Below are 26,451 nucleotides of genomic sequence, written 5' to 3' on the forward strand. Positions count from 1 at the left end.
AGTAATTGATAACAACTATTATTAAGCATTAATCTTCCAATACAGCTGTGTGTGAAAGGTTCACAGGTCCAAACTGCTTTGCAATATACTGAATTAACTCCTCGAGGAGGACTGAAAACCCACTGAGGTTCCAGGGTGATACAGGACATTTGTTGGGCAGAGCTGGAGAACATGTCCAAGAAAACTAAACATAGTAGTTACAGAGCTGCATCATAATTCAAATTCTGCTTTTGATTGATTTTCAGATTAAGGCTAGCATGTCCTCTTTGTTTCTTTTGTTCCAGTCCACGCAATCTAAGAGATTTATGGATAAAATCTTTAGTGGCAATCTCACAAAGTGGGAAGTTGCAGGTTTTATCACAGAGTAAGCCAATTCGACTATTTTTTAACACCTTGGCAAGAGTGTATGATAAGAGTAGGCAAAAAAGAAATCCAGAGAGGACTTTCCTCTTTGACTGAACTGAGCTGAAATCTAGAATTTCCAAACTGCAGAAGGTTGATGGTTTTGGGTTTTTTTTTCTCTCATGAAGATGAAATTTTTGAAGGTAGTTTTCAAAAGTTTGCAGATGCTGCAGTATTTCAATACAGTTGTTAGGAGTTTAGTGTTTTTCCTGAGTAAGTTCCTCTCCCATCAGTGCAAGTATTCAGACAGAGGGTGCAGTTTTATGTTTCAGCTGGACTGATTAACTGTGAGCAACGACCAAAAAGGGAGGTCTTGTTTTCTTCTCCAAAGCTTGTTCCTTCCCCCTCCAATATGTCAGCAGTATTGCTAGTCTGACCCTACAGTGAACCGATTCAGAGAACGAAGGCTATAGAAAATGAACACTAAAGAAAAGAAAATAATAGCTTTCTTACTGATGTAGTGCTCTGATCTAGCTGAGCATGGGGCCAGGTGAGTGCCAATGCTGTTATAAGTGACTGCGATGTATAGCCAGAGGCAGGATGAGTGGGAGAGCTCTTAAATTATTATAGATGTACTGTAAATTTAGACTTTGAGCATACAGTTCCCCTGTCAGGTTAGAGATTATTTATGGATTATCTATGCTGCTGCTGAAAAGAATGGTGTCCTGGTTTAAGCTGGGATAGAGTTAAGTGTCTTCCTAGTAGCTGGTAGGTGCTATGTTTTGAGTTCAGTATGCGAAGAATGTTGATAACGCTGATGTTTCCAGTTGTTGCTAAGTAGTGTTTAGACTAAAGGATTTTTCAGCTTCTCATGCCCAGCCAGCGAGAAAGCTGGAGGGGCACCAGAAGTTGGCACAGGACACAGCCAGGGCAGCTGACCCAAACTGGCCAACAGGGTATTCCATACCATGTGACGTCCCATCCACTATAGGAACTGGGAAGTGGGGGCGGGGAATCGCCGCTCGGGGACTAGCTGGGTGCCGGTCGGCGGGTGGTGAGCAGTTGCACTGTGCATCATTTGTACATTCCAATCCTTTTATTATCGCTGTTGTCATTTTATTAGTGTTATCATTATCATTATTAGTTTCTTCTTTTCTGTTCTATTAAACTGTTCTCATCTCAACCCACAGGTTTTACTGCTTTTCCCGATTTTCTCCCCCATCCCACTGGGTGGGGGGGGGGGAGTGAGTGAGCGGCTGCATGGTGCTTAGTTGCTGGCTGGGGTTAAACTACGACAAATGGTCTTGCTGTCCTCTCTGTGTTGGGTGCCGTGTTTTCCTATGTCCTACTTTGTGGTAACACTAGTGTTTTTGTGTTTAGTTGGATCAGGGAGCAGATCCAGCTGAAAACTAAGCTAACAAAAAAAAGAATTTCAGCTTCACAAATGTTATCATTGGCATAGGAAGGGACGAGGTAGCATGAATTTGTCCATTGTGGCAGCAGCACAAGTTTAAATTTCCTAAAGTTTATTTTGATGTCGCATTATAAATAATTATATAGAAGAAGCTTATTTACAAATTCATTGACTCTTAGCTGGTGTACTGTTCCAGGTTCAAACACTTTCTTGAAGGACAGGACCCTGAAATCATATGTGGCATCATCAGTCTCAGTTTTGTCTGTGTGGTTCCCCTCTAGTGTCTTTTCTGAGGTGGACAATGAGCCACAGAGCACTGTTTGATTTAGGAGAGACATCAGTGTATGTAGTATGTGATGGTCTACTATATCATCATCATCATACCATCATCTATGTTAACATAAGTGACATTTTGATGTTTTTTCTTTTCTCAGTGTTTCAAATTTGTTCTGTTTGGTTTCACTTAAGTATATATGTCAATGGAACACAGATTATCTAAGATATTTGAGACGTATGCTCTTTGTACATGAGCATGACTAATTACATTGAGCTACAGCTTTAAGATTAAGTGCATTTATGTTCTCTGATGAACCTGGCTGCACTAAGGAAATGGCATTCTAGCCTCTCCAAACACATTTCACATATACCAATAGGCTCAAGACTTTCTTTGAAGATTTTCTTTCATTCAGAAATGAGATTCAATGCAATGCATTCTAGCCTAGCTTTTCTCCCTACTGTTGTTTTCTTATGGGATTACTGTTTGGTCATTGTTTGGTTCAGGCTACACTCAATTGCCCTTGTAATTAGTGTGGAGCTAATAACCATGTACTGAGTAATCATGTCTGCTCTGATTTTCTGGGATTGTTTTGACTCTTTCAGCTCCCACTGACTTTTGGGGGGAGTTTTTCACATTTAGCACCTCTGAAGCTAGCGTATTTCAGTTATGAACAAGCTGCTAATGTGTTAAATTATAACCATGAAGTGATAGGATTATTCTGACTAAATATGACTGCCTAAAATTCGAGTGTCTATATCAACATGAGTCATCCTAGGGCCCCTTTATGGACAGTGAAGTTCTATCATTATGTTCGTGGAGTTAGCATGCAGTTTGTTTTACCCTAAAGTGGATGCCTGTGTTTAGTCAGATGGTTCATGCCATAAGAAGAGTGCAAGTAGATCAGCTGTTGAATTTTGATTAGATTTCTAATCTAATTTGTTTGGAGAGTTGGTCTATGTGTCTGTGTAGAACTGAGCATGTAAAATTTGGGTTTTAAATCCATGTTTATTTGTGGAAATGGAAGCTGCCAGACATAAGAAGAATTTAAGGAGCTCCATCCCAGGTTGAAATTGAGGAGCACCTTTAAAGTGTAAATACTTAGATGCACGTGACAAAATTTACATTCATGCACTGATGTTTAAAAATTTCAACTATACAGGAATTTTAATAGTACCACTATAGCATGCTATGAAATCATCTGCTCATAAGATGAGCATTTTCATTACTGTTTGAAGACTGGCAGTAATTGCGAGGTTTCTTTCTTCTGCCTTCATAAACCAGGCTGTGCTCTGTTTCCTGTGTGGTTCTTGGAAGCAGGCACAGTCTTCTGTCTGAACTTCGTGCATTCTGTGTGACAAATTCAGTTTCTTGTTTGGCTGGATACTTCATCTTGTAATAAAAGAAAGAACCAGTTTACCTTCCATAATCCAGATTCTGGTTTATTTCATAGTTGTGTTTACAACAAGTTTGTCTAAAGCTGCAAAGACCGATTTATATAGTTCTTGGCTGTCACTAGTCAAGAGGCTGAAATTAATAGCCACTCCCTTTTCAGTCCCTAAAGCATTTTCTGTCCAACAACCTTTTAAGGTAGGTACCACTGGGTAGCAAATCCATAGTGCTCTGATAATGTTTAAAATAAATTGCATCTTACTTGTCCAAACTTGATTAAGATTTAAGTGTCTTTGGCAGAAATAAAAGATCAATGGAAGTTCCTACTTAATTTATGTGTAAGGAATATAAAATGGAAAATCAATGCACAGCAGTTGTAGGGTTAAGTTTAAGAACTTTTAACTTTTTAAGATTCTTCTCAATTCATTCACTTTGATATCAACATCACCATTATTAATAGAAGTGTAATTTCCTGCATACTTCTCTAAATTTGAAATAAATTTTGAAGTATTCTGCATGTGTTGCAACTTATGATAGAAGAGAAGGTTATGGAATATGAAGCAGGAAGTAGATTCATCTGTTGGGCTGTGACACATCAAAGGTGCTGGTATACACTGCAGTTTAAACACTAAGCACATGCTAAATTTTAAGCACTTGCATTTCTCAGTGCTTAAAATTGCTGAAGGTTAAGTATAGGCATAAGTATTTGCAGGATTTCAGGTGAATGTGTAAGGTCTACTTCATCCTCCAACAGATGCTGGTTTTGACATTCTATTAATTAAGACTGGCTTTTTTCATCTTTTTCCTAGGTGTTTACCTCCCATGGACCTACTGTGATCATGCCAACCTGGTTCTGTTCTCGAGAATGGTTTTTTCATGTCGGAAAATTTGATGAGGGTGGAAAGGTGAGTGCTATGGATGATATGTAGTCCAGGAACCATCTCTTTGATTAACAGTCTCTGAAAGCCCTAAACCTGTTATTGAGAAACACTAGGCAAGGGGGTATAGATAAAAACTGAGGTCTAAGAAAATCTGGGTTGTACTGTATACCTGGCTTTTTTTTTTTTAAAAAAACCCAGTTGTTAACCAAGTACAGTTGTTTTGGGGTGACTCTGGTGACTGAAGGACATAACTGAGATGGGCTTTGTAGATAAATCTAACACATTTGTTAGATATGGCAACATACATGGAAAAACTAAAGAAGGATTCAGGCTTTCAAGCCCTTCTTCACTCCCGGAAATAGATACAGCAGATCTGAAAGCTAAACAGAAGTCAGCTCATAATTTCATTATGAGCCATCTCTGAAAGATAAGGTAGATTTGGTGAAAGACATTGGAAGGGAAGAAAGGTGCATGATGGCAAAGAGGTGGTAATACATTCTCCTAAGGTTTATATCCCTAAGATGAAGAAAGAAGGAGAGGAGATTGCAATGTGCCATAAAACTACTATAATTAAATCTCATTTATCCACTTATCTCATTATCCACTTGTCAATATTAGTTCTCAGGCATGTCCTTGGAAGATGTTAAGTAGCTTTTCCTCAAAGATCAGGATTGGGTGGTTACAAATTAAATGACTGTTATCTGAGAAGTGTTCCTCCACTGACAGTTAGATGTTTTTTATAGATTTCTTATATGAGTTCAATTTGGTTGCTTTAGGCTCATCAGCATGTTTATGGAATAAAATCCAGGGTTGCCTGTTGGTGGTATTTATTGTGGTAGTACTAGAAATATGCTGGCAAATAGATCTAATTCAGATGCATTTGGATCCATTCTGTGTGTTTTGGACCTGAGGAGTTTTGCTTCCAGTGGGTTTGGTGAGATTTTAGGGCTAGAATGGGTGGTTCTGAATTTTTTTCAAAAGCCTTCATTTAAGAGTACTCTAAAAAAAAAAAAAAAAAATCTCCTAAGGCTATTTCCTATTTTATTATTTAAACTACAACATACTATCATTATTATTCTTTTTATAGCTTCTACATGGAGCCTTCCTGTGCGATGCAGTGTGTATGTATACACACATGTGTATATGTATGTATGAGGATATACAAATATTATTCTTTGGGCTTCCAAAAAAATTATAATTTAAGGAGATGGCAGACAGAGAACAGAATTGTTTAGAGTGGTGAAAAGATTTGCCCTTAATTACATGGCGGGTGAGTGGAAGAGCTGGGAATGGTGCCTGGCTCCCAATACAATCTACATTTGCTGACCCATGCTCTTTATTTCTTTTTTATTATTATTCCTTATCATTGTATTTTCATTTTTTGAAGAATCTTTGACTTTGTGAGCATTGTTAGTAAGCTCAAAAAAGAAAGCAAGCAAGCTAAAACATAGTAACAACAATAGAACAGCAAGCCTAATGATAAATTTCAAGAGGTTAAGTTCAACAGACTATTGTTCTGTGCTTTTTGCTTTTACTTTTGGGGTGGTTTTTTTTGTTTTGCTTTATATATATGTAATTGTGTAGGAACTATGCCACTTGTTATTCAGATGTAATACGCTGACAATCTTAATCCTAATGATTTTTCAGCCACAATGCATGCTATGTCCTTCTAGTTTTAAAAATTACCAGTGATAAGTTGAACTTATCTGGCTGATAGAGGACCTTCAAAAAGATACCATACAAACAAGGGTGACGACAGATAGGAACAAAGCAATGAACATAAGCAATGAAGTCAAACCTTTGTCCTGTGTGGGTTTAGAGGATGCAAAATCAAGTCCTAAATCTTTCAGCATTTAACACTGTAAAGTATTTAGCATTGATATAACTCCTTCATTTTCATTTGAAAAGAAATCCTTTGAGGCAAAGAAAGATTTTCTCTGTGTATCAATAGAACTGTTACAAACTAGTACTGAGTACTCTTAAGGATCACATCCATGTGTGTATGTTTTGACCTGACCCATGATCTAACTGTGTTAATTTGATCACTTCAGTCTTCATTTTTGGGTTAGTGTTTAACAGTGCAACCTGTAAGTGTCATATTGCTGCAAGTAAACACAGAAACAGGCCAACAAATTTCCACATTTCAGCCTTCTCCATTTGCTAAACTGTTTCCATGCCAAAAAGCTGCGTTTCTCATTTGGAATTAAGTCCAAACACCTGTTCTTCATATTTCAGTGCTTAGAACAAATGGAAGATAATTCTTCCATGGAAGAAATTGTGATTTGATGTTTATCTTGATAGTATAGGTGGACTGATAGAATATAAATATATAAGCTATGATATAATCTTTTTTTTTAATTACAGATAGGTATGCATGTATCTCTCCCTCCATCCAGGCATTACATGAAACAGATTTTAAAAAATATTTTCAAAATGTTTTTAGAAACAAAATTCTTTCTGGTCAAGATGTACAATTGTTGGAAATGTATTCCTTTTATGTAATCACTGTGGCAATGTTCAAGCAAAACCCTAAATAGTGTCTTCATAAATGGTGGTTAAGAACCTGACAGGTTTGCTTTATGCACTAATTAACTAAAATGGTAGAGGTGTTATTTATGCAACCTCAGATATATGATAATTAAAGCAGAAGTACTTAAAAGTAGTAGATTTTAGCAAGCTCTAATGGTGTGCTGAGGTGAAGATAATACAATAGAAACGGTCACAAGCCTATAAAGTAACATTTTAAGTAGTACCCGCTGCTAGGAGGAGTCACACGAACCGTATTTCTGACTTAATTTTTTAGGAAACTAAAGGGAAATAATCTTCCTGTTACCCAACCAATTCGGATAAAGAGTGCAGTACTTCCTTACTGAAAGAAGTAGCAGGACTTTATTAAACTCTTCAGAACTCACACTTGAAAATTAGTGTGTGATGTTATCCGCTTGATTGGTTTTACTCCTCTACTTTTTGGTGTCTTCTAACAGCTAGCACCACTGCTGAAAAGTCATAACTGTGTCTGAAAGCATCACAAAAATTTATGCTGAGGGAAAAATGTACATGGTCTTGTATAATATGAAAAGCAGATTTTGAAGCTATATCATCTGTTAAAGTAGGGTAATTATAAAGTCACGTGTAGTAATAGATGTGGGGTCTGTTATTAGCTAAGCAAAGTTATTGCTTCGTATGTTTGACAGTGCACTTCAATTTGCATATAAAACCAACATTTTGTAATTGTATCTGACTGACCTTGTGTACTTCTACCAAAATGTATTCTTCAGGTGGACACCAGATTTTGTTTGCTGTTAATGTCCAAATGGAGATCACTGGGAAGGCACATTATGTGTCTTTTTCTAGTCACTTGTGTGTAATGGCACTAAGCTAAAACAACCTAGCTTGTTGCTTTAGATAAATGCCCTAAGAAATCTTGAATACAATAAGAACTGTATAAATGAGCATTGCTAACCTGCAGACTCCACTCCATGCAAATGTGGCAAATTGTGTAGTCTTGGCTTTATTCAAGCAGTATTATTCTTGACATCACAACTGTAATATGCCACACTTGTTTCTTTCTCTAGAGTTTTACCACAACTTGGTCCCTAATTTCCTGTCACCTCTGTATTTAACCTTCCTTTTTAAGTGTATGAAAACTAGAAATGGAGTGACAGCCTTAAAGTTCTAAACTAATCTCAAAGTGTAAACAGGGGGAAATTATTCTTAATGAGCCCCAGATGGAATAGCGTATTATAAGCCACTAGCCTTTCTGAATACAAACTGTGGCTCCGAACAAAGCATCTGGAGCTGTTTTGATCTATTTTTGTGATAAAAGGTCACAAAAAACACAAATTGAGCAGTTGTCAAAATATCCTTTGGTGCACAGGAGACTGTAGCACATGTTGCAAAGCTCTAAGATAACTTTGTAGGCTATTAGGTGCTGACTAACACATTTTTCCATTTTTCTCTGCCAGAGTGCACAAATGTCATTCCCTCCAGAAAGGCAAGCAGTTACAATAACGCCTGAAAGGTAAAAGGCTAAGTAGGAGTTTGGTTTTTTGGAACATGAATTAAAAAATGGTCAGTCTATCAAATAACCTGTCAAGGTGCCTAGGGAAAATTCTGGATAAAACATAGGCACTAATGGTTTTGGCTTGGTATAGTTAAGGCTGAACAGAGATCAATATTTGATCTAAAAAGGAAGGAAACAGTGGTGGAGCCAATGATTAAGTAAAGTTTATAAGCTCTTAAAAAATATACCCCATACCCCATGTCTAATGACATTTTTTGCTAGTCTGTTACTAAATATCATTTAGAATTTACCACCTCCCTTCCATTTGACTTCCCCATCATCTTTGTTTAACTGACTTTCTCTGTGCCAGTACATTTGGATGAAAGCAATCTCTTGGAGTTTCCTCTAACCTGTGTTATTTCCCAAACAATGAAGTAAATGTTTCAGGCTTCAGGTCTTATAACCAAGGCAAAATGATGTAAAGACGTGATTTGAATGGGCGCCAAAAAATGAAGTGACAGATCTGCAGAAAGAGAGACTTAAGAATTTCTTGGATAATCCTGAAGAGAAGCTATTAATAGCTATTCAATATGGAGCCAGCCTGTGGTTAGTCTGCTTGCATACCTCTGGTTGACTATTCTAAAGGAAGTTAAACTAAGGAGTATTTTCAATTAACAATAATTTCTCCTTGAAATAAGTAATTTCAATGAGAAGTTGTTCATTACAAAAGAAAAATACAATTGACATTTAATATAAAACTTGTCTTTAGGGAAAGACGAAGGATGGATAATTCTTGATAAATTACTTTAGTTCCTAATTTTTTTCACCTTTACATTTAAATTGGAGAAGAGCTGCAATATCTTATTTAGTTTTAGCTTCCAGCAGCTTAGTAGCTGTTCCTGATCAGCAGCACACTTTGAACAGCATTTGCTGGTGAGTAAGAGAGTTTAATGTCTGGCAGAAGAGCATTTGTTTCTAAGGCAGGAGTACTTCCTTTAAAATAGGGTGTCTTTTGTGTTCGCTTCCATCCAGCCAACACCTCAGTGTGTGTTATTTCTGCAAGTCCAAGATTTAGCTCAAGACTTTGAGGAAATGCTGTGGGGCAGCTCTTGGCATACATATTTTAAAAAAAACAAACTTACTTTGATTTTTTTACTCAACATCTCTGCTTTGTTGCTAAATTAGTTTAGATTTTTTCTTCCTGTTTAATCTTAGGTGTTGTAATACACACCATTTGATCTGCTTTTTATGCAACTCTATTGTAATATTAATACTGAAATGTTTTTCTTTTTTAATGAATGTCCTAAAATGTGCAGTATGAAATGAATTAATTTAAAAAATAGCAATGAAACAAACTCTTTCCAAAAAAGTCCTGTAAGAAACAGAATAGTATGGAATCAAAAGTTACTTCCTTTTTGATTCATTCTTTCCATTCACCAGTATTAGGCTCCTCTGAGGAATTAAAGCAATTTGGCTTATTCTGTCCAACAATTACCCTGATGTTGCTGTCTGGTTTGCAAAAAGTGTACCAAGTTAGAGCCCAATTTTCCTTGATGCCTGTGATCAAGAGGAAGGGTTAAGCTTTTCCAGAACTGAAGGGTTTTTTTCATGTGTGGATAGATTTACTTTCCTTGTCTTGTTTGTCATTGCTTTTTGTTAAAAATGCATGTATTCTTGAAATACAAAACATTGTGTTACATTTCCCATTTTCACTAGTTAGATTGCCCTGCATAGGCTAAATGTCCACCGGTTTTGCTTACAAGGGTCTGCCACCTGTATTGCAGTGCCTGTCAGCTGGAGGAGGACAGGGGAAGACTACATGTCAAAGATGTTTGAGAAGAAGGCTGAATGGAGGGAAAAGAGATGGATGAGGAAGTTGGGTCAGACTGGTTCTGTGGCAGAATCAATCTCCTGTATTAGGTTTAGCAGTAAAAGGCAGCCCTTACATTGTCTATATGCCTGTACAGCCTAATGGTAAGTTCTGTCCAAGTGACCAAAAGAAGACTTCTGTCAGCCTAAAGTTCTGCAGTGGTTACTGTTGGTCGCCCCAGGGCTACAACATGATCTTTCACCAGGTGTTACTAGTTACAGCATTGCACAAAGGGCCACTCTTACATTAAAAGTCCCCCCAAAATTGCTCATCAGTATCTTCATCCCTACTGATGCTCCTCACTATTACTGATGGTGGAGCTGCAAAAATTGTAGCCAGCATTGCTTTTTGTAGTGGTAGGTGGCTTGCACCTCCTTGCCATATACATATGTTGAGGACACTGTAGTTGGAGTACTGTTTCATGCACAGTGATCTGCTAGGATGGAGAAACAGTGAGCAATGAGAAGAGAAGAGAAGAATGTTTAGTTTGGTCCCTGAACAAGGAATTAGTTGAATTCAGGTTAGGTTCTGCTTGACATCCGATTGTGTATACAAAATCAATCCCCTCATCTGTACAGCCAACCATCAGCACAGCAAGTGATACCTGCCCAAAATACTGGGTAAACACAAATCCTTCACCTCTTTAGCAGTAATATGTTAAAGAGGCTGATGATTTTGCATATGCTTAGTGCATGCTGGTTAGAGCAGGTGCAGGCGGTGTTTTTCACTAGGAGTTGTAATCAGCAGCTGATGAGCACAACCTTGAGTGAGGCAGGCCAATCCCTTAATGCACCACAGCATATAGGGTTGGGTTTTGCCTGTAATGTGGAAAATTCTGTATATAGTCCAGTAACATGTAAATTGTGCAATTTAGTTGTATTTATTAATGCTGAAAACTATTTATGTGGTAAGCTATTGCTGAAATGCTGGATTGTTAATTGATACTTTTAGCTTTGGATATTAATTTTCCAAAAATACATTAAAATATCCCTTTAGTGGTTAAACAGCTTTTTCTTTGAAAGTTATGTTGTTTGACAAAGATTCCTGGTGTTTAAAATGCCATCTGGATCCAATAATATGTCTCAATTGGGAAGAAACTCTTGTATTGCAACAAACTTACACGCTCAAGAGCCATAGGAAGTCCCATCCCTGCAGGATCTGTAACACAGTCAACATCTTTCCTCTCCTGAAAAATGCATGGCAGTGCTGCTCCTTTGTAATGTGAGAGGCCACTGCTGAGCAACAGAAGGCACCTGCTCATTCCTAGGAGTGAGTGTACTTTATTTCAAAGTACTTCTGCCAGTTAAAGTAAAGGAGCACTCAGAACCAAGCAGCATTTTGAAAGATCCTTTTACTTTTGTAGTAACTCTCTTTTTTAATATGCATGTTAATGGTTATCTTGAATAATGTAAAAATACTTACCCAAAAGAAAATGAATTGCAGATATGTATGTGATGTAATCATATATCTGAATCAAAATATGATTACTGCAGTAAGCTGATATGTGCTACAAAATTTGTGCCCTGTCTGACACAGTCTAGTCTGTGACTGGAAAAGAGAAAAAGGTTTAAACTTTGCTGCTGACTCTCAGTATTTCCATTAAAGTCCAGAATAAGAAAAAAGATAGAAAGGGCTACAAGAAAACTGGAAAGAATTTGAGTTTGTGTTTTTCTTATATTCTTGATGACTGTGTCTGCTACTCCAACTTCCCCCAGGTTTCTTTTGTGGCTTTCAAAGTTGGTTCATATACAGCATAAATTGTATGAAGTTCTCAAAGTTTTCTTCTTCATCGCAGCTCTTATAACTAGAAGTCAGACAAATAATCTACAAAGACAAAACAATAGCTACAGATAAGCTGCCCTTAGCAAGCAGTCAGATCAGAATCCATTTTATTCGGAATCTGGGAGTGTGGCCCAATTCAGGGTCTTAAATCAATCTATCATATAGTGAAGTCTGGAGCTACAAAGTACAGAGCTTGATGTGGTTCTGATTTCTCCCAAGATACTTATGTTCAATTGAGTGTTTTGGATTTGTTTTCCAGGGTTCAAAGCTTTTTTCGTCTCGTTTCCCTTCCCCTCCCCACACCCCCTCGGCTGCTCAGTCTGGTGGGTATGAGAAACAGCCACTGAACTGTATTGCTCTTGTAAGTAGAAGGCCAGAAGAAACCACAGAGGGATTCTGTGTCCAGCAGTTTAATTAGAGAATCTCCTTTTCTTAATTATGGGAGAAACTCAGAAGCTGTAGTAATGGGGAAAAAATTCTTTTACTTTTTTTTTTTTTTTTTTTTAACTTACGCTCGTACTATTTTTCTGTGTTGTAATAGAATACCTAAAGTTGAGGTTGAGGTTTATGCCCCTGTTATTCACATATGTGATATTGCCTACAGAAAGGAATGTATTTCAGTATCTTTCTCTTCTTTTACTTTTCCTTCTCAACTTTGTCATGTTAACTTTCAGGTTTTTATTGATTCGACACTTAAATATTTTATTTGGCCCACCTGGTTCTATATAGCAGAGATCTTTAGCCTGATAAAATCATGGGGCCTTTTAAACACTGGGTTGGAGGAAAGAAAAATCTGTATTTAAACATAGAAAAATTAAATGTTCTAGCCATTATTTGAAGAAGTTGCACCATTGCAAAATGTAAATAGATGCTACTTTTTTACCTTCAGTATAGGGCTGTATCTTTAAAGGTGGGTTTATGCTTTTGTATGCTATGATGTGTAATTGAATACTATGTGCCATAAGATTGCCCTTCTGACACTATGTCTAGCATGAAGATTTTCTGATTTTTAGGTGGGAAATGTTGCATGTGATCATGAAATCTCTAATATTTCCTAGAGCCTGATACATTCACAATTCTAGGAGCTTTTTTTCTTGCAGTGTTTCAGCGGTATTGCTTGCAATCACATTAGGAAGAATGTACCATGGAAGTAAGTTGCAAGGAAAAAAAAAAAGTTTTGTTTTCAGACATTGCCCTATTCTGAGGTTGCTTTTATTAAGGTTTTTGTTAAGGTCTCTTATTATGGGGCCTGATTTACCTTCCCTAAGTAGAGACCAATATACATATTTGTATGGCAACCAAAGAAAGAACGATAATTCTAGTAAAGTGAAAAAACACTCTTTTGAAGTCACTGATCCCTTTCAGTAAACTATTTGGTTATGTGGCACTTCAGGCTTCATAAACTGTTCAGCAGCTGGGTTTCTTTCTTTTGGGACTAACCCGTACCAAGCTTTATATCCTTGTCAAAATGAGATGATGTTTATTTTTCTACCTTTGTCCTTGTGGTCAGCTGTACTTAGTTTTTAAATAGCACTGCTTGCTTTTTAATAGCTTTATCTTTTCTAGAGATATGTTTATTTAATGACCCATTAGATATCTTCATGGAGACATACAGAAATAATATGGATAAAATTATGTTAAAGCTTATTCATTTGGCTGAAAAATAAAATGTGTCTTCAGATGTAACTATGAATACTGGTCACTTCCTGGTTTGAAGTAACTGCTTCTCTTCCAGGGTGTTCCAGAAGATTTGTTGTTTTTTTATAAACATATCCAAAAGGGTGGTGAAGTCTTTCGAGTAAACCATTGCCTCCTGCTGTACCGTTACCATCCACAGGCTGCAACTCATTCCATCCCAGAGTAAGTTGCATTTTTTGGTAGAACTTAAAAATTAGCTTCACCTTGAATGATTGGCAGCGAAGATGCTTAATCTCTTCAAGACATCACACAGCAAAATAATTACCTAGTGTTGTGTGTGTCTGTGTTTGTTTTAAAAAAAAAGGCTAAAAAGCAAGCATAATATGTTGGTATTCCACCTTCTTCCACCTCTTTTCATGGTGGAAGGTTAGTTTTCTGTTTGTTCTTGCTATAATTTGCTTTTGAGTAACATACTGTAATGCTGTAATTGAAATTATGAATTGAAATCTTTGGTTTGCGTACTGTTGCCTGTACACTATCCGTGTACCTGTGTTAATGGTTTAGTGAGGCAGGGATGGGGTGGGGGCACTTTAACATTTGACAAATAGAAATTCTATGAAATTGTTTTGTCTTTGCAACTGTTTTTGAAGTAATTTCACAATACCTATTGTAAGAGCAATGAAGCATTTTGGGGACTGCATTACAGCAGTACTGTTTTCTCAACTTCCAGTTACCATTCCTTCATCTGAGACTCTGTAACTGGTCACATGAGATCTCGTAATCTGCCTGAATAACGTCTCTGGTTATCTAAAGCATCTGAGTTTCTTAGCCTCAAAGCAGATTAAGAATACTTTCGATGATTATGTATCTTATCTGCTGAACATGGCAAAAGAAAGCAGTGAAGCAGTAGCTTCTTCAATACTTTGAACATGATTGCAAGAATGTGTTTGAAATATATCCTAGTGGTGAGTTTTTAATTAGGATTTTTAATATGTGAGGTTTTGATTCTCATATTTTTTTGCCATGTGAACCATAATGTAAAAAATATTTTTTTAATTTTAAAGCTTAATTTCAAAATGAACTGTCTCAATTTTAAAAAAGTAACCAAAAACTTGTAATACCAACAAAAACCTTCCTTTGAAAAAGACAATAACACCTAAACCTTTCATCTGATAATGTGCTACATTTACATGTATTATTTTCCTATTTTAAAAGGTCTGGACCATATAACTCAGATAATAAGGTTTGAAAAATACCTGAGGATGTTTAGGAGTAATTACCTTAGGTGCTCCCTTGTAAGCTGTTGCCTACTGCTTTTACAGTGCTGGTCTACCCTTAAAGAAAATGTTACATTGTCAATTGCGGATTCCTCTGTGCTCATTGTATCCATCGAAGGTGTTCTTTAGTGGTCAGAAGTCCTGCAAGCTGAGCCAAAGTTGTTTCTTTCTCTTATGGATTGACATTAATAACAAATTCTGCAAGTTTTACTGTACTTTAGGAGTCCCAAACCAGAATCACAGTGGTAATTAAGTAAGCTGTTTTCTTACTGATTAATGATATAAATACACTTTTCAGTCAGTCCTATTTGTATGGCTTTGTAGAACTGACTAGTAAAACTAAACATTTTTATGTGCATTTTAGTTGTATATCACTATATTATTGTATTACTGTAAATACTATAGTATGCTAGCATAAATATCATGCTCATGGTTAATGTCACTATAGATCTTTATAAATACATATATATATATATGTATGCATGTGTATATAAAATCATTTCACTCTGAAACAGTCATTCCAAACAAATAGAAGGTATTCTTCAGATTTTGCAAACAAATATGAGGTAAATTATTTTCCTTTTTATTGGTGTTTAAATGTAAGGGTTTTTTTTCTCTTTTAGTGTGTGATCATTTTGGCAGTTAGTTACAAACTTTTCAGCCATGCATCATGGGATGCTAGAACTCTTGGAAGCCTGTTGCTTGTATCTGTGGGAAAACATCTTATTCTTGGAAATGAGTTTGTTTTGAATTTACTGCAAGCTGTTGCTTATTCACATCTACAAGGTTGTGTGGCACAAGGACCCTGAATTACAACATACTGTGAGAATGTGGAAATACTGTAAGCTGTTTCAGATGTGCAGTTTGCATGTCCAAATTGGCGCCTTTCTTGTCTTATTCTAAGAAGTCAGGCTAGCCATTCTTCCTGTTGGCTTTTTGCTGGTACTACTGTTAATGATATTTTGTGCGAACTTTCAAATACAAGGTTGTGTAACATCTCTTCTTATTGGCTTGTTCCCCTGTTTGTTGCCTAAGTTGTGAAGGGCTGGCCAGCATTTGTTTCTAGAGACCAAGGTGTGCATTGAGCAAAAAGATTAATGGACTCATCACAGAGGTTTAAGTTTATAATTTAAATTGGGTCTTCTCTAATTTGCCTTTTGGTCACCCAACCTTATTTAATGCATATTCTACATTTTCTAGAAGTGTCGTCCTGTGTCGCTGTCGTCCCCCTCCCCCCCCCCTTTTTTTTTTTTTTGATGTGTGTTGTTTGAGCAGTTTTCTGTGGCATTTTGCCTTTCACCATTGGCCTGTGTTGTTTTTGAATTTTCAGAGTTAGCCTACACCTGGATTTGGAAGTAGTAACTCACCAACCAGATTAATATCTTGTCTGGGATCAAAATGATGCTTGTAGGAAAGTTGATTTTTTTTTTTTTTTTTAACAGTTTATGCCTAGTTTTAGTCTTAAAAAATAGAGCTGGTTAATAGGACTTGTTTATACAAAGGTGTGTGATACAATCTTTTCAGCAAAGACAAAATTTGCTCATAGCCTATTATGGGCTGCTTTCAGTTTATACGAGTGTCTTTCATTACTGTTCAGGGAAAAAATGCCTGATTTTGCATTTTCAGACTTCCTAAAATATATATAAAACTACTTGGCAAGCGACATTTAGTTCTTTTTATTTAGTACGTATAATTGTAAACAGTAATGATTTTTTGGTCATTTTGTATGATTAGTATCCTTCTGGAACAAATATCTAGAGGTGAAAGTATCTGTGAAGCAGGAAACAAAATCTTATTTGCATTCTCCCTTACCCTGGAGGCATCAGACTGCGTTATTAAATGTTTTGGGTGTGTGACAGAATCTGAATGAAGTATGGTGTCTATATTTAGATTTCATTAGGTGCATACAGAAATATAAAAGTTCTCATTGTAATTTCATCTAAAGTCTATGATGGATACCTGCTAAATGTGAATGAGCAATACAAGTTTTGAGAAACTTTTCTTCAGCAAGGAATTTACAACACAAAATCCCACATATTGTATCTCTTAGATCTAAATCGTTTTATCTCACATTACAGCTTGTATCCTAGGGCTGTGTGTACTTTGTGCTACATAGCTACATTATACTGATTTGATACAATATCAGAGCTGTTTTTTTAGTGAGAAGTACTGTAGTAAGAAAGTTTGGTGTATAATAAAAACATTGTAAAATTCTTAGATTTTTATCTTGCCAAAGGGGAGAAAAAGGAACTGTAGATAAAACAATGTACCTCATTGCAAGATAAAAGTCAGCTTGGAACAAGATGAGCAATAAAACATTGTACTTGTCTTTAGGTAGTGCCGCTCATGAAGACAGGCAGTTGGGGCAGGTAGCTAATTCTGTAGCAGTTTACAAGCTTTTGGTCAAGAGAAATTTAATATACGCAGAAAATAAGGTTTGTACCTTCCATCTGAGATTCAGGCGATTCCCTTTTATGCAGGAAATGTAAAGTGTACTTACAAGGCTTACAGTACTTTCATATGCTGTGTATTTGGAATGAGTATAATATTTTAAGAGCTTGTTCTGCAGAAATAACCAAAATTACGTAATCTATTGAAACCATCTGGTTTCAGGCACTAGAAGCGTCCAGTGTCATCGAAGCGAAGGGGAACAGGCACTTAGTCTGAAACACACATTTGGTTGTTTTAGAGGTACTCTAAGGCATGGGTCTCATCACTGATGAGTGCAGGAATGCCTGCTTCATTTCCTGCAAAAACATATGCATCCAAAAATAGGCAGGAGAGAGGAAGAACGTAACATATTCCTGTACAACTGCAAAAAAGATGAGGTCAACTGCATTTTTATCTTCTATGCTTGCATTTGGCACTTCAATTAAACATGAAAACTAATGACCTCATTAGATTCTTGAAAAGTAAATGGCATTAACATTGATAGTCTCTGTCTTTCTTAATAAGCCTTTCATGAAAAATAGGCCACAATGCAAACCATGCCTCAGTTAATGACCCATGACCTGAAGATGAACTCAGACATTAATAGAACCTATTAACAGTGTAGCTGTAATAACTCAGTGGGACGATATAGTCCAGCAGTTAATAAGTTCACATGAAGTTCAACAGAACAACAACAACAAAAAAAATCAGTTTATTCACCAGTATGGTCAAGGTTCAAATGGGATTCATTTCTGAATTTCCTGTGGATTGTAAGGACCTTGAATTCTGCATGGAAAACTAGCTATAAAGAATCTGTTCTTTCAGCTCTCACTGTGATGAAAAAGTTCTCTGTTCTTCCATCTCTGGATTATCTATCAGGTGAGATTCACCTATAATATAGAACTCTCTTATCCTGGCATGAATGAAAAACCACTGGAAGAGGCTGTTCGCTTGAATAGCTCCTCTTCCTGTCTGGTGTTACCTGAGCAGCGTGCGGGACCAATGTATATAGAAAAGGTCAGATTTATAGTATTACTGTGGATGGTAATCAATGCCTAAAATCCCAGTACTGTTTAGGATATTGGGCTTGTATTTGTGCATTTCTCAAGTACTTGTACATCTGTCTTTGCTCTGTTGATTCACTTATGTAGCCTCACTGGGGGAAGGAGGGGAAAGGCAGTGAAACAATATGGCGAGGTTTAACTGAGCTGAGACATTAAATCATATAGCTTTTATTGTCACATTATCTTTCATTTCAAAATAGGAGTAGAGCAGATGTTTCTTGACTCCTGTATTCAGTCAGTAGGTCACCACACATTTTAACAGAGCTCCATTGTTATATTACTTGGGTGGATGGTGTGGCAATAACTGCTTGGGACTGAGGAACACACTTTGTAGTCATTCTCACCCACTGCATGAATACCCTCATTTCACTCCTGCAGAATTTTGGCTCCTCTTCCTTCCAGGCTACATAACTGATGAGTGTTGAGGGGCCATGGCAAGTGAGATGTTAGGAAAATCACGTAATCCTGGAGAATGATTTTCCAAGTAGAAAAATGTATACTTTTAACATTTCCTTTGTAAAGTAAAGAAGCAACAAGAAAATGAAAGAAATGTGAAAAATAATATACTTCAGGAATTTTGGTCAAACAGGAGTATTAGGATGTGGGAACAAACTTCTACAGTCAGAAGACTTTGTATCCCCCTTCTGGCTGAGGAAAATCTTGTTAACTGAATACAGGCTAGGAAATCATACTAAAGGCTACTGGGAAACGGCTTGCTTTAATCCTTTCTGACATGGGTACGAAAAGCAGCCTTGATTTGGGGTGATGCAGACTAATAATACCTCCTAGTTTTTGCTGGTGGCTATGAATATGTAATAACGCAAAATCTGAAAATAGCTGTGAGAATCGTCTCTGAGTAGTGGTTTGTACAACTTCTAGATCGTTTCAGGCATTTTCTTTAATCATCCTTTGCACGTTGCTACAGTTCCCCTCTGTTGCACCTGCACTGGCTCTTAAAGGATGGGAAAATGGCATTCCCTCATCCCTCAAGGCAGGAATCCCAGTTATCTCTTCTGGAAACATCAAAAAAAGTGGCAAATTAGGTGAACCGGAAACCTGAAGGGGATAACTGAAACTCTCTTTTGACACTCCATAAGCTACCTTTTGCTTCAACATGTGAGATACATTGTTAGCGCAGAGCAAGTTTTCACAAAGATCGAGTCTGTGATTGTCACTCTAAAGCTCAGTCACAAATTCTCCCCTCAATTCTGTGTTTATCTAATGATCTCGGCTTGCACTGCTAAAAGTATTTCAAGGTTAACTCAAGAGTGCAAATTGTTCAGTGTAACTTAAAATTTTCATTAAAAAGGGCCCACACAATATGGGGATGTGATTTGTAAATTCTTCTCTGTGAGCATTTTCATGAGAATGCCTCATAGTCTTGCAAACAAAAAATCACAAGTGCTGGGGTATATTGGCTTCATTTTCACAACCCAAAATAAGTATTTAAGAAAGCCATTTATTGGTGCTTAAATGAAGCTGTCTGACAACATTGAACAGTGATCCGATTAATTTGGAGTTTAACAACTTCCATATCCTTTTATTTCTGAATGCAATTCCCTTACATACTTTCCCCACTTGCATTTCTCAATATAGCATGCATAGATAAGATTGGGTCAGTAAATCTGCTTCAGTCTGATATCTTTGTGGAAGATTGGTCTGCTTGAATTTTACCTCTATAGGGCCTTCTGTGGAATATAGGCACTCATCACCTAGACAGCAAATGTATACTGTCTGGAAGAAATCAATACTGAATGTACTGGGACATCTCCATGACAAATAGAAACATTTTCTGTGCGCCTGGACGTAGATTCCATTGTTTGCCATACAACTAGAAGTTGATAATTCTTTCTGTGCCTTGTAAGGTTGCCTGTTTTTCTGTTAGCTTTCTTAATTTTGCAAACTCAAGTAGAAAAGAAACTTGCCTGTGTCACTCAAGTCAACAGAACAGATTCTGAAGTACCTCTGGAATGTAATGGTTATCCTTCTGAAGTCACATTTCAAAGTAAAATAAGTTTTAAAACCTCTCCATTTACGTGTAAAGCAATAATCTTCCTTTTTAGAAGGTAGAAGAAGCTCTAAAATTTCCAGTAAAGTGATCCTGGAAAAATACTTGGCCTTCATATTTCTTTCCTTTAACTTTACTTCTGGGAATGTAGTATGCTCTAATGAACATGGAAAAAGGCAAGCGTCAAAGGATGCCAGCAGCAGCTAAAGCTTTGCAGCAGGAATGCAGCTTGTGGTTGCATTAGAAGAGATTGGCAATCAAATCCAAGATTTTTTTTTTTCCTCCATTAGTTGAAGCACTGGTGCATGGCCGTAGTCCTCAAAACAGTGTGGAAATTTTATATGGAGTAGCTGTTCTTCTTGGGTACGTTTATTTGCGTGTGAAGTTCTTTCCAAGTTATCACACCACAATCAATGATGAAGTGCTAAGCAGGATTTGGCTGTGCTCAAAAATTGCATACTGAAGTGAAGTGGGCTCTTGGAGCTAACTAATAATCCCAGCAAGAATCCATATGCCTTAGTACTATAAGGGTTGCATGTTTTTCAAACCATAACTCAGGGCTGTGAAGGAACGATGCAAATAAAAACACAAAATTCCTATCATTAAAATATTAGGAAGGTTTGCTAACAAACTTTTGGGAACAAATTAGGTTACCTATTAACCTCAATAACCTCAAATGTTATGTTTGTACTGCAGAGGTATACTTCGTAAAAATAATTTGGAATAGTAATTTGTATCTGTTACAGGGCTTTGTGAAATTTGATAATCTGTTATAAGAAGGAAAAATTTGAAAACACTTCATAGAAATCAGATGTTACTGTAATGCCAGATCATCAGACATCTCTAGCGATCATACTCATGTATTTTACAGTTTTGTAGTAGAACCAAAATTGGTGTAATGCATGCAAGATTATCCATAATCAGAGCTGCAACTAGGAGACAGAGCAGACTGTCAGTCATTCTCATCAATGAATGAATAGCATAGCTGTAGCAGGTCCTGTTCCTGACTATCTACCCACCTGGGCAGTTTAGATCCTTAACATCAAGGAAACTTGAATGGATTTTGATTTTTCTATAAATTTGCAACCTGCACTTTCAGACCAGAAATAGCTTACTGTAGCTGCCCCATTGATAACCTGTGCTGACTCATGAATCAAAAGCTTATTTGAAGCAGAAGTAGTAACATATTCTTTGAGTATTTCAGTGTTTAAATTCCATACCAACTTGATAGAGTCCGAAGACTGTGGGGCTCAAAGTTGAACCGTGAAGAAGGTATATATTAGTAGGAAAAAATATGTGCTTCCCAAAACAAAGAAAACCATAGGCAGCTTTAGGATCTCACAGGAAAATTACTAGTTTTTTTCTGTTAATGCTTTAACTAATTTCTGCATCTAATTTCTTGGATCACAAGATGTATTACAAGTTCTAGAACAAGTTGTAACAATTTTTATAAAGTGTATTGTGTTCTGTCATGATAAAGCAAATGGAAAAACCTATTTGAAGAAATGCTTTCAGAAAGGAAAGACAATTAGGTGTTTATCAGCATTTCCTATGAAAGAAATTTTCAACTCAAAGTGCCTTGTTCAAGAGATGTAGATTAGGAAGATTTGTCCATCAAGCCATAAATTGAGAATATCAATTTATTGTTTCTAGAAAATTGTTTATTAAGTATGAGAGAGGCTCCTAGTTAATGAATACTAAATGAACCCTAGACATGAAACAGGTGTTCTTAACAGCAGGCAGTTTTATTTAAACCATTGTAAATTATGTAGTCTTACATATTGCATTATAGGGTGGGAATTGCTGTTTTAAAAGCATACCTGATTGAAAGCAATAGGAAATGTGTGCACGTGCACATGTACACGTGTGCACACACACACACACTCTCTCTCTTTCCGAGAACCTTTCTTTAGCTTGTTGAAGATCTCAGTGGGTCTTCAGTGTTTACAGATGTTAGGTGTTCCCTTGTTACTGGTTCTGAAGCCATGGGGTTCATAATTTGGTGTTAGTCTCACAGTTGTTTACCTCAACTATGTGGCTTAAATTATATTGTGGAACTTATTACAAACGTGAAGGACATGAAGGTGTAATTGGACACAGACATCTGTCAGCTTGCGTTGTTTCTAAAGCATGTTTTAAGGAGTTTTATGAGGCACACCACTTCTTCCAAAAAAAGAAAAATAATTTCCACTGCTCTTTGTTTCTAGTAATGCTATTTCTTTTAAAAGTAGTCTTCAAATAAAGGCACAGCCACATTCATGTCACTGCTGAATAATACTTTGGAACCTTTAAAATTAAATCACTCTTCTGTGGTCTAAAATGTGCGTATGCACATTCCTAAGTGTGAATCGTGTGTAACAGACGGTAGTTTCAGTGTTGTGTGTGACTTTGCAGTTTAGTGATCATCTCTTGCTGTATGGGTGTCCACTGATTCAGACTTGCTGAAGACTTGAGTTGAATACCACAACGTAAATGGACTTTCATTGTAGCATTGGGCTGTATATTTGGGTCAATTGGAGTCCTGAATTTGTGAGATTTCAACTTTGCATTGACAAAGGAGAATGAATGCATGGGCAGATGGAACATGAAGTGGTCATCTTGGATTTCAGAGATAGTTTGCCTGTATGCACTGCAGGATCATAGAGCAGTTCATACGGTGAGTATAGGTATGGGCAAACAGTGTATTGGTGGGCAGTTGGAGTTGTCGGTATTGAATTTGATTACCATAGCCACAGTTTTTCATCTTCTTGTGATCTTTTGTTAGGGTTCTTGAAAATAATAGTGGTTTAGCTACAGCTTCAAATCTAACCTAATGATTTTTGTCTGAGAACTTCCACAAAATTTCTTTTTTTCTAGCAACAGTTTACATTTCTCTTGGAAATTTCTAGTATAATGTTTTGGTATGATTTTGTTGTATCATGTGTGAATCAGTTTGGTCAGCTTTAGGTGTATGTGAGTATGTACATATGCATATATGTATATAATGCTGGAAGTTTTAGGGATCGAAATCCACCTTTTTTTCTAACTCTCCAGGGGAACCATCTGGAATCACCGAGTCAGGTTTCTCGAAGACAGAGTCCTGAGTTCCTGGACCTCATTCACCATTTGGAATGCTGGCAAGCAAGGCAAGAAGCTATACAGAAGCTTGTCACCAGCTAATCGGAAAAAGGTGAGCTAGTAAGAGTGGGTAATATCTGTACAAAATCACTTTCTTCTCTTTCATATGCCTCCTTGCTGCTTCTAACATAATGTAGCAAAATTCTCATAAGATATTTTGTCCCCAAAGTACTAGTTGATTAATATAAATTGGAGAAATTCTTAATATTCTGCATAATGTATTTCTTCTTTTCAAATGCTATATTACTTTTTTTAGAGCATATGGTGTGTATGTAGTGCTATGTATGCATCCATGTTCCTGCTTGCTGGTGACTAAGCATAGTAATAGGTTATACACACTATATAACTGTTTATGGCCTGCTACTCTGTAACTAACTATGTAGTAGCCAGGTACCCAAGGTGAGTAGACGAGTAGACTAACTCTTTATTTGGATGGTATAATACTAAACTACCTTGTCCAGAATTATTCATATGTGTATAAAATTTGCCCAGTTCCTAAGTGGATACTGGACAGGTCGCTATCGGATGCTGATCAACCTGATTTGTATTATGAGGACTAGTTGTAGTGTGACTCCCTTTTGAAAAGCTTGATTTCTAAAAATTGGAGTGGGGTGCGGGGTGAACAGGCAAGTAGAAACTATTGTACATGATTATCCAATTTACAATCAATGGAAAATGTGGAGGTTACTTATGTTTGGCAATGGCAGATATTTCTCAGGAGAGATTTGTCTGAGAGTTTAAATATCTTTTATAGCATTTTCTTTTGTGTAATAACTTTTTGTTAGATAAAGGCTTTAGGGCTAATGTCAAATGGCTGTTTCTTATCAAGAGCCACAGAACATTCATTTTATTACCAAATGTGTTTTCTTTTCTTGAAAATATGGATGGGAAGACAAAATGACAAATATATATGTAAACCTGATTAATGTTGTGGCCCTCAGACCACACACATATTAAAAAAAAGAAAGGAAGGAAATTTGTATACTCATAGTTGAAATTACTGAATAGACATGGGAGACACTCATATAGTAAATCCACAACACAAGAATTGAACCTGAATTTCCTGCTCGATACTCCAATGCCACCCCTCTTTCACTGCCATCATGTGGCAGTGGGTGAAGTGTATGAAGAAAGAAGATTAAATGCTATGTGTCTCCAATCAGTTACTTCATTCAAAGAGGACAGAACTGTCCATTAAATGTACTGAGTTATCTTGGTCATGCAGTGCAGTGTGCACATGACTTTGGGGGATTTATGAAAATGTTCTCTTTTGTTAGTATTTTGCATAGCACTTTGTGACTTCCACTAACTTTCTAGCACCCATTGCACTTTTCTGTCTGCAAAATTATGAGAAGTAGAAAATAAGTTCCAAGGGAAGAGATGGCAGCTCATCTGGTAGATTTTTGAGATGTTACGGAAAAAATAGACTATGTTGTTTTTGTAGCAATGTCTCACCATCTTAGGTGTTACGGTTTTTTTGGTTTTGTTTTGTTTTCTAGCTTTTGTGTGCCAAGCCAAAATAGAGGTTGATATTAAGATAGAACACCTCTCTAGCTTTGGGTTACATTTGCCACCTACTTCTATAGGTGACTCATTCAGGACTTCACATCCTGTTCAGCAAACACAGTGATAATTTGAAGATGTCACTGCAGAGATGATAAAAAGGGCAAGAGAGAAATAATATTGGTGGGGTTTTGCCATTTTTCTGCCAAAGAACCACAGCTTACGTCTCCTTCAGTAAGGAACAACCTTCGTTCCCCGCTATGCTAGCACTGACAGTGTGGTTCTAATTAACTGGATCTTGACGTTCTTTCCAGCTGACCTTTACATAACGTTTGCTTTGGCAGTGTTGCAGGCCATGATACTATTTTGCTTCTGTCAAGGTTACAATTGCACATATTACAGTATGCTTTAGTTTGATAGTGAAATATTGCATTGAGCATTAACCCATTAATTACTGGATACTATACCAGACACATTTAGCAAGCTTACATGCCAGATGCAGTTGTATGTGCCAAGTATGACTCATTTTGCAAATGTACTGCAGAAAACTACTGCTAAAATGCAGGCACAGTCTGATCCTTAATACTTTATATAGAGTAATCAAACTTTATCCACTAAGTCTGACATGTTATCTGAAGTATTCAGAGCTTTTCTCAATAACTAACAGAGATAAATACCTTCAGAAAGTGACTTGTATCATCTTAAGTGAGAGCAGGGGCCTAGCGTTTAGATAGCTAATCTCTGATGAAATTAGTATTATCTGTAGTGATTAAAGCACTAGTTTTATGTAGTTGTTCAGGCTCATTATGATTGCCATTATAACATCCTAGCTTTTCCAGAAGTGAGATCCCAAGTCTATCCATCTCAGTCAGAACTGAAGCTTGAATGATATCCTAATGTTTCATGGTAAGTCACTGGCAAAAGGTTGTGAAAGTAGTTAAAACATCTTGCTTCTCCCAAGTGCTAATCAAAGGATTATGCTGCTGGAGTTTCAGGAAATAAATTAATAAAATTTGCAGTAGGTAAGTCATGGCAGTTTTCATTTCATTCTAAATTAATAACAGTAAGAGGAGGCTATTTAAACTCCATGTTTTACTTTTCCTCAAAAATCCATCAGGTATTTCGTGACTAATCTTCAACTCTTGCCAAAGACTCCAAAATCCCATATGAACAAAGGTTGTAAATAGTTGTTGTTTCATCCTTTCCAGCCCTAAAAAACAATAAAATACTTTTCTTGTCTCACCCTTTAAAGACTACCTTAACAAGATTTAAGCTTTCATATATTCTGTTAATTATGACAACACTGGAGATTCAGTATAATTTTGAATCTACAAGTAGAATCTAGTGTTGTCTTGTAAATAGAGGCCCCGGGGATATGAATTCATCAATTATTTAAAATAGACACCATTAAAATACAATTCCAAAAGCCCCTTAAGACAAAATATGATTTATTACA

General features: G+C 36.7%; 1 protein-coding gene across 10 annotated transcripts in view; it reads left to right on the forward strand.

The window, feature by feature from the left end:
• B3GNTL1 (UDP-GlcNAc:betaGal beta-1,3-N-acetylglucosaminyltransferase like 1) overlaps window positions 1–26,451 on the forward strand; it is a 133,439-nt gene that overhangs the window by 90,264 nt on the left and 16,724 nt on the right. For all 10 annotated transcript variants that reach the window (XM_030013164.2, XM_030013160.2, XM_030013162.2 and 7 more), the window contains 3 exons: window positions 4,232–4,327; window positions 13,694–13,818; window positions 23,409–23,544. In XM_030013164.2, coding sequence (XP_029869024.1) covers window positions 4,232–4,327; window positions 13,694–13,818; window positions 23,409–23,544 — 357 coding nt within the window. The remainder of the gene's footprint in view (window positions 1–4,231; window positions 4,328–13,693; window positions 13,819–23,408; window positions 23,545–26,451) is intronic.

This window comes from Aquila chrysaetos, chromosome 5 (assembly GCF_900496995.4).
Source record: "Aquila chrysaetos chrysaetos chromosome 5, bAquChr1.4, whole genome shotgun sequence".
Lineage (NCBI taxonomy): Eukaryota > Metazoa > Chordata > Aves > Accipitriformes > Accipitridae > Aquila > Aquila chrysaetos.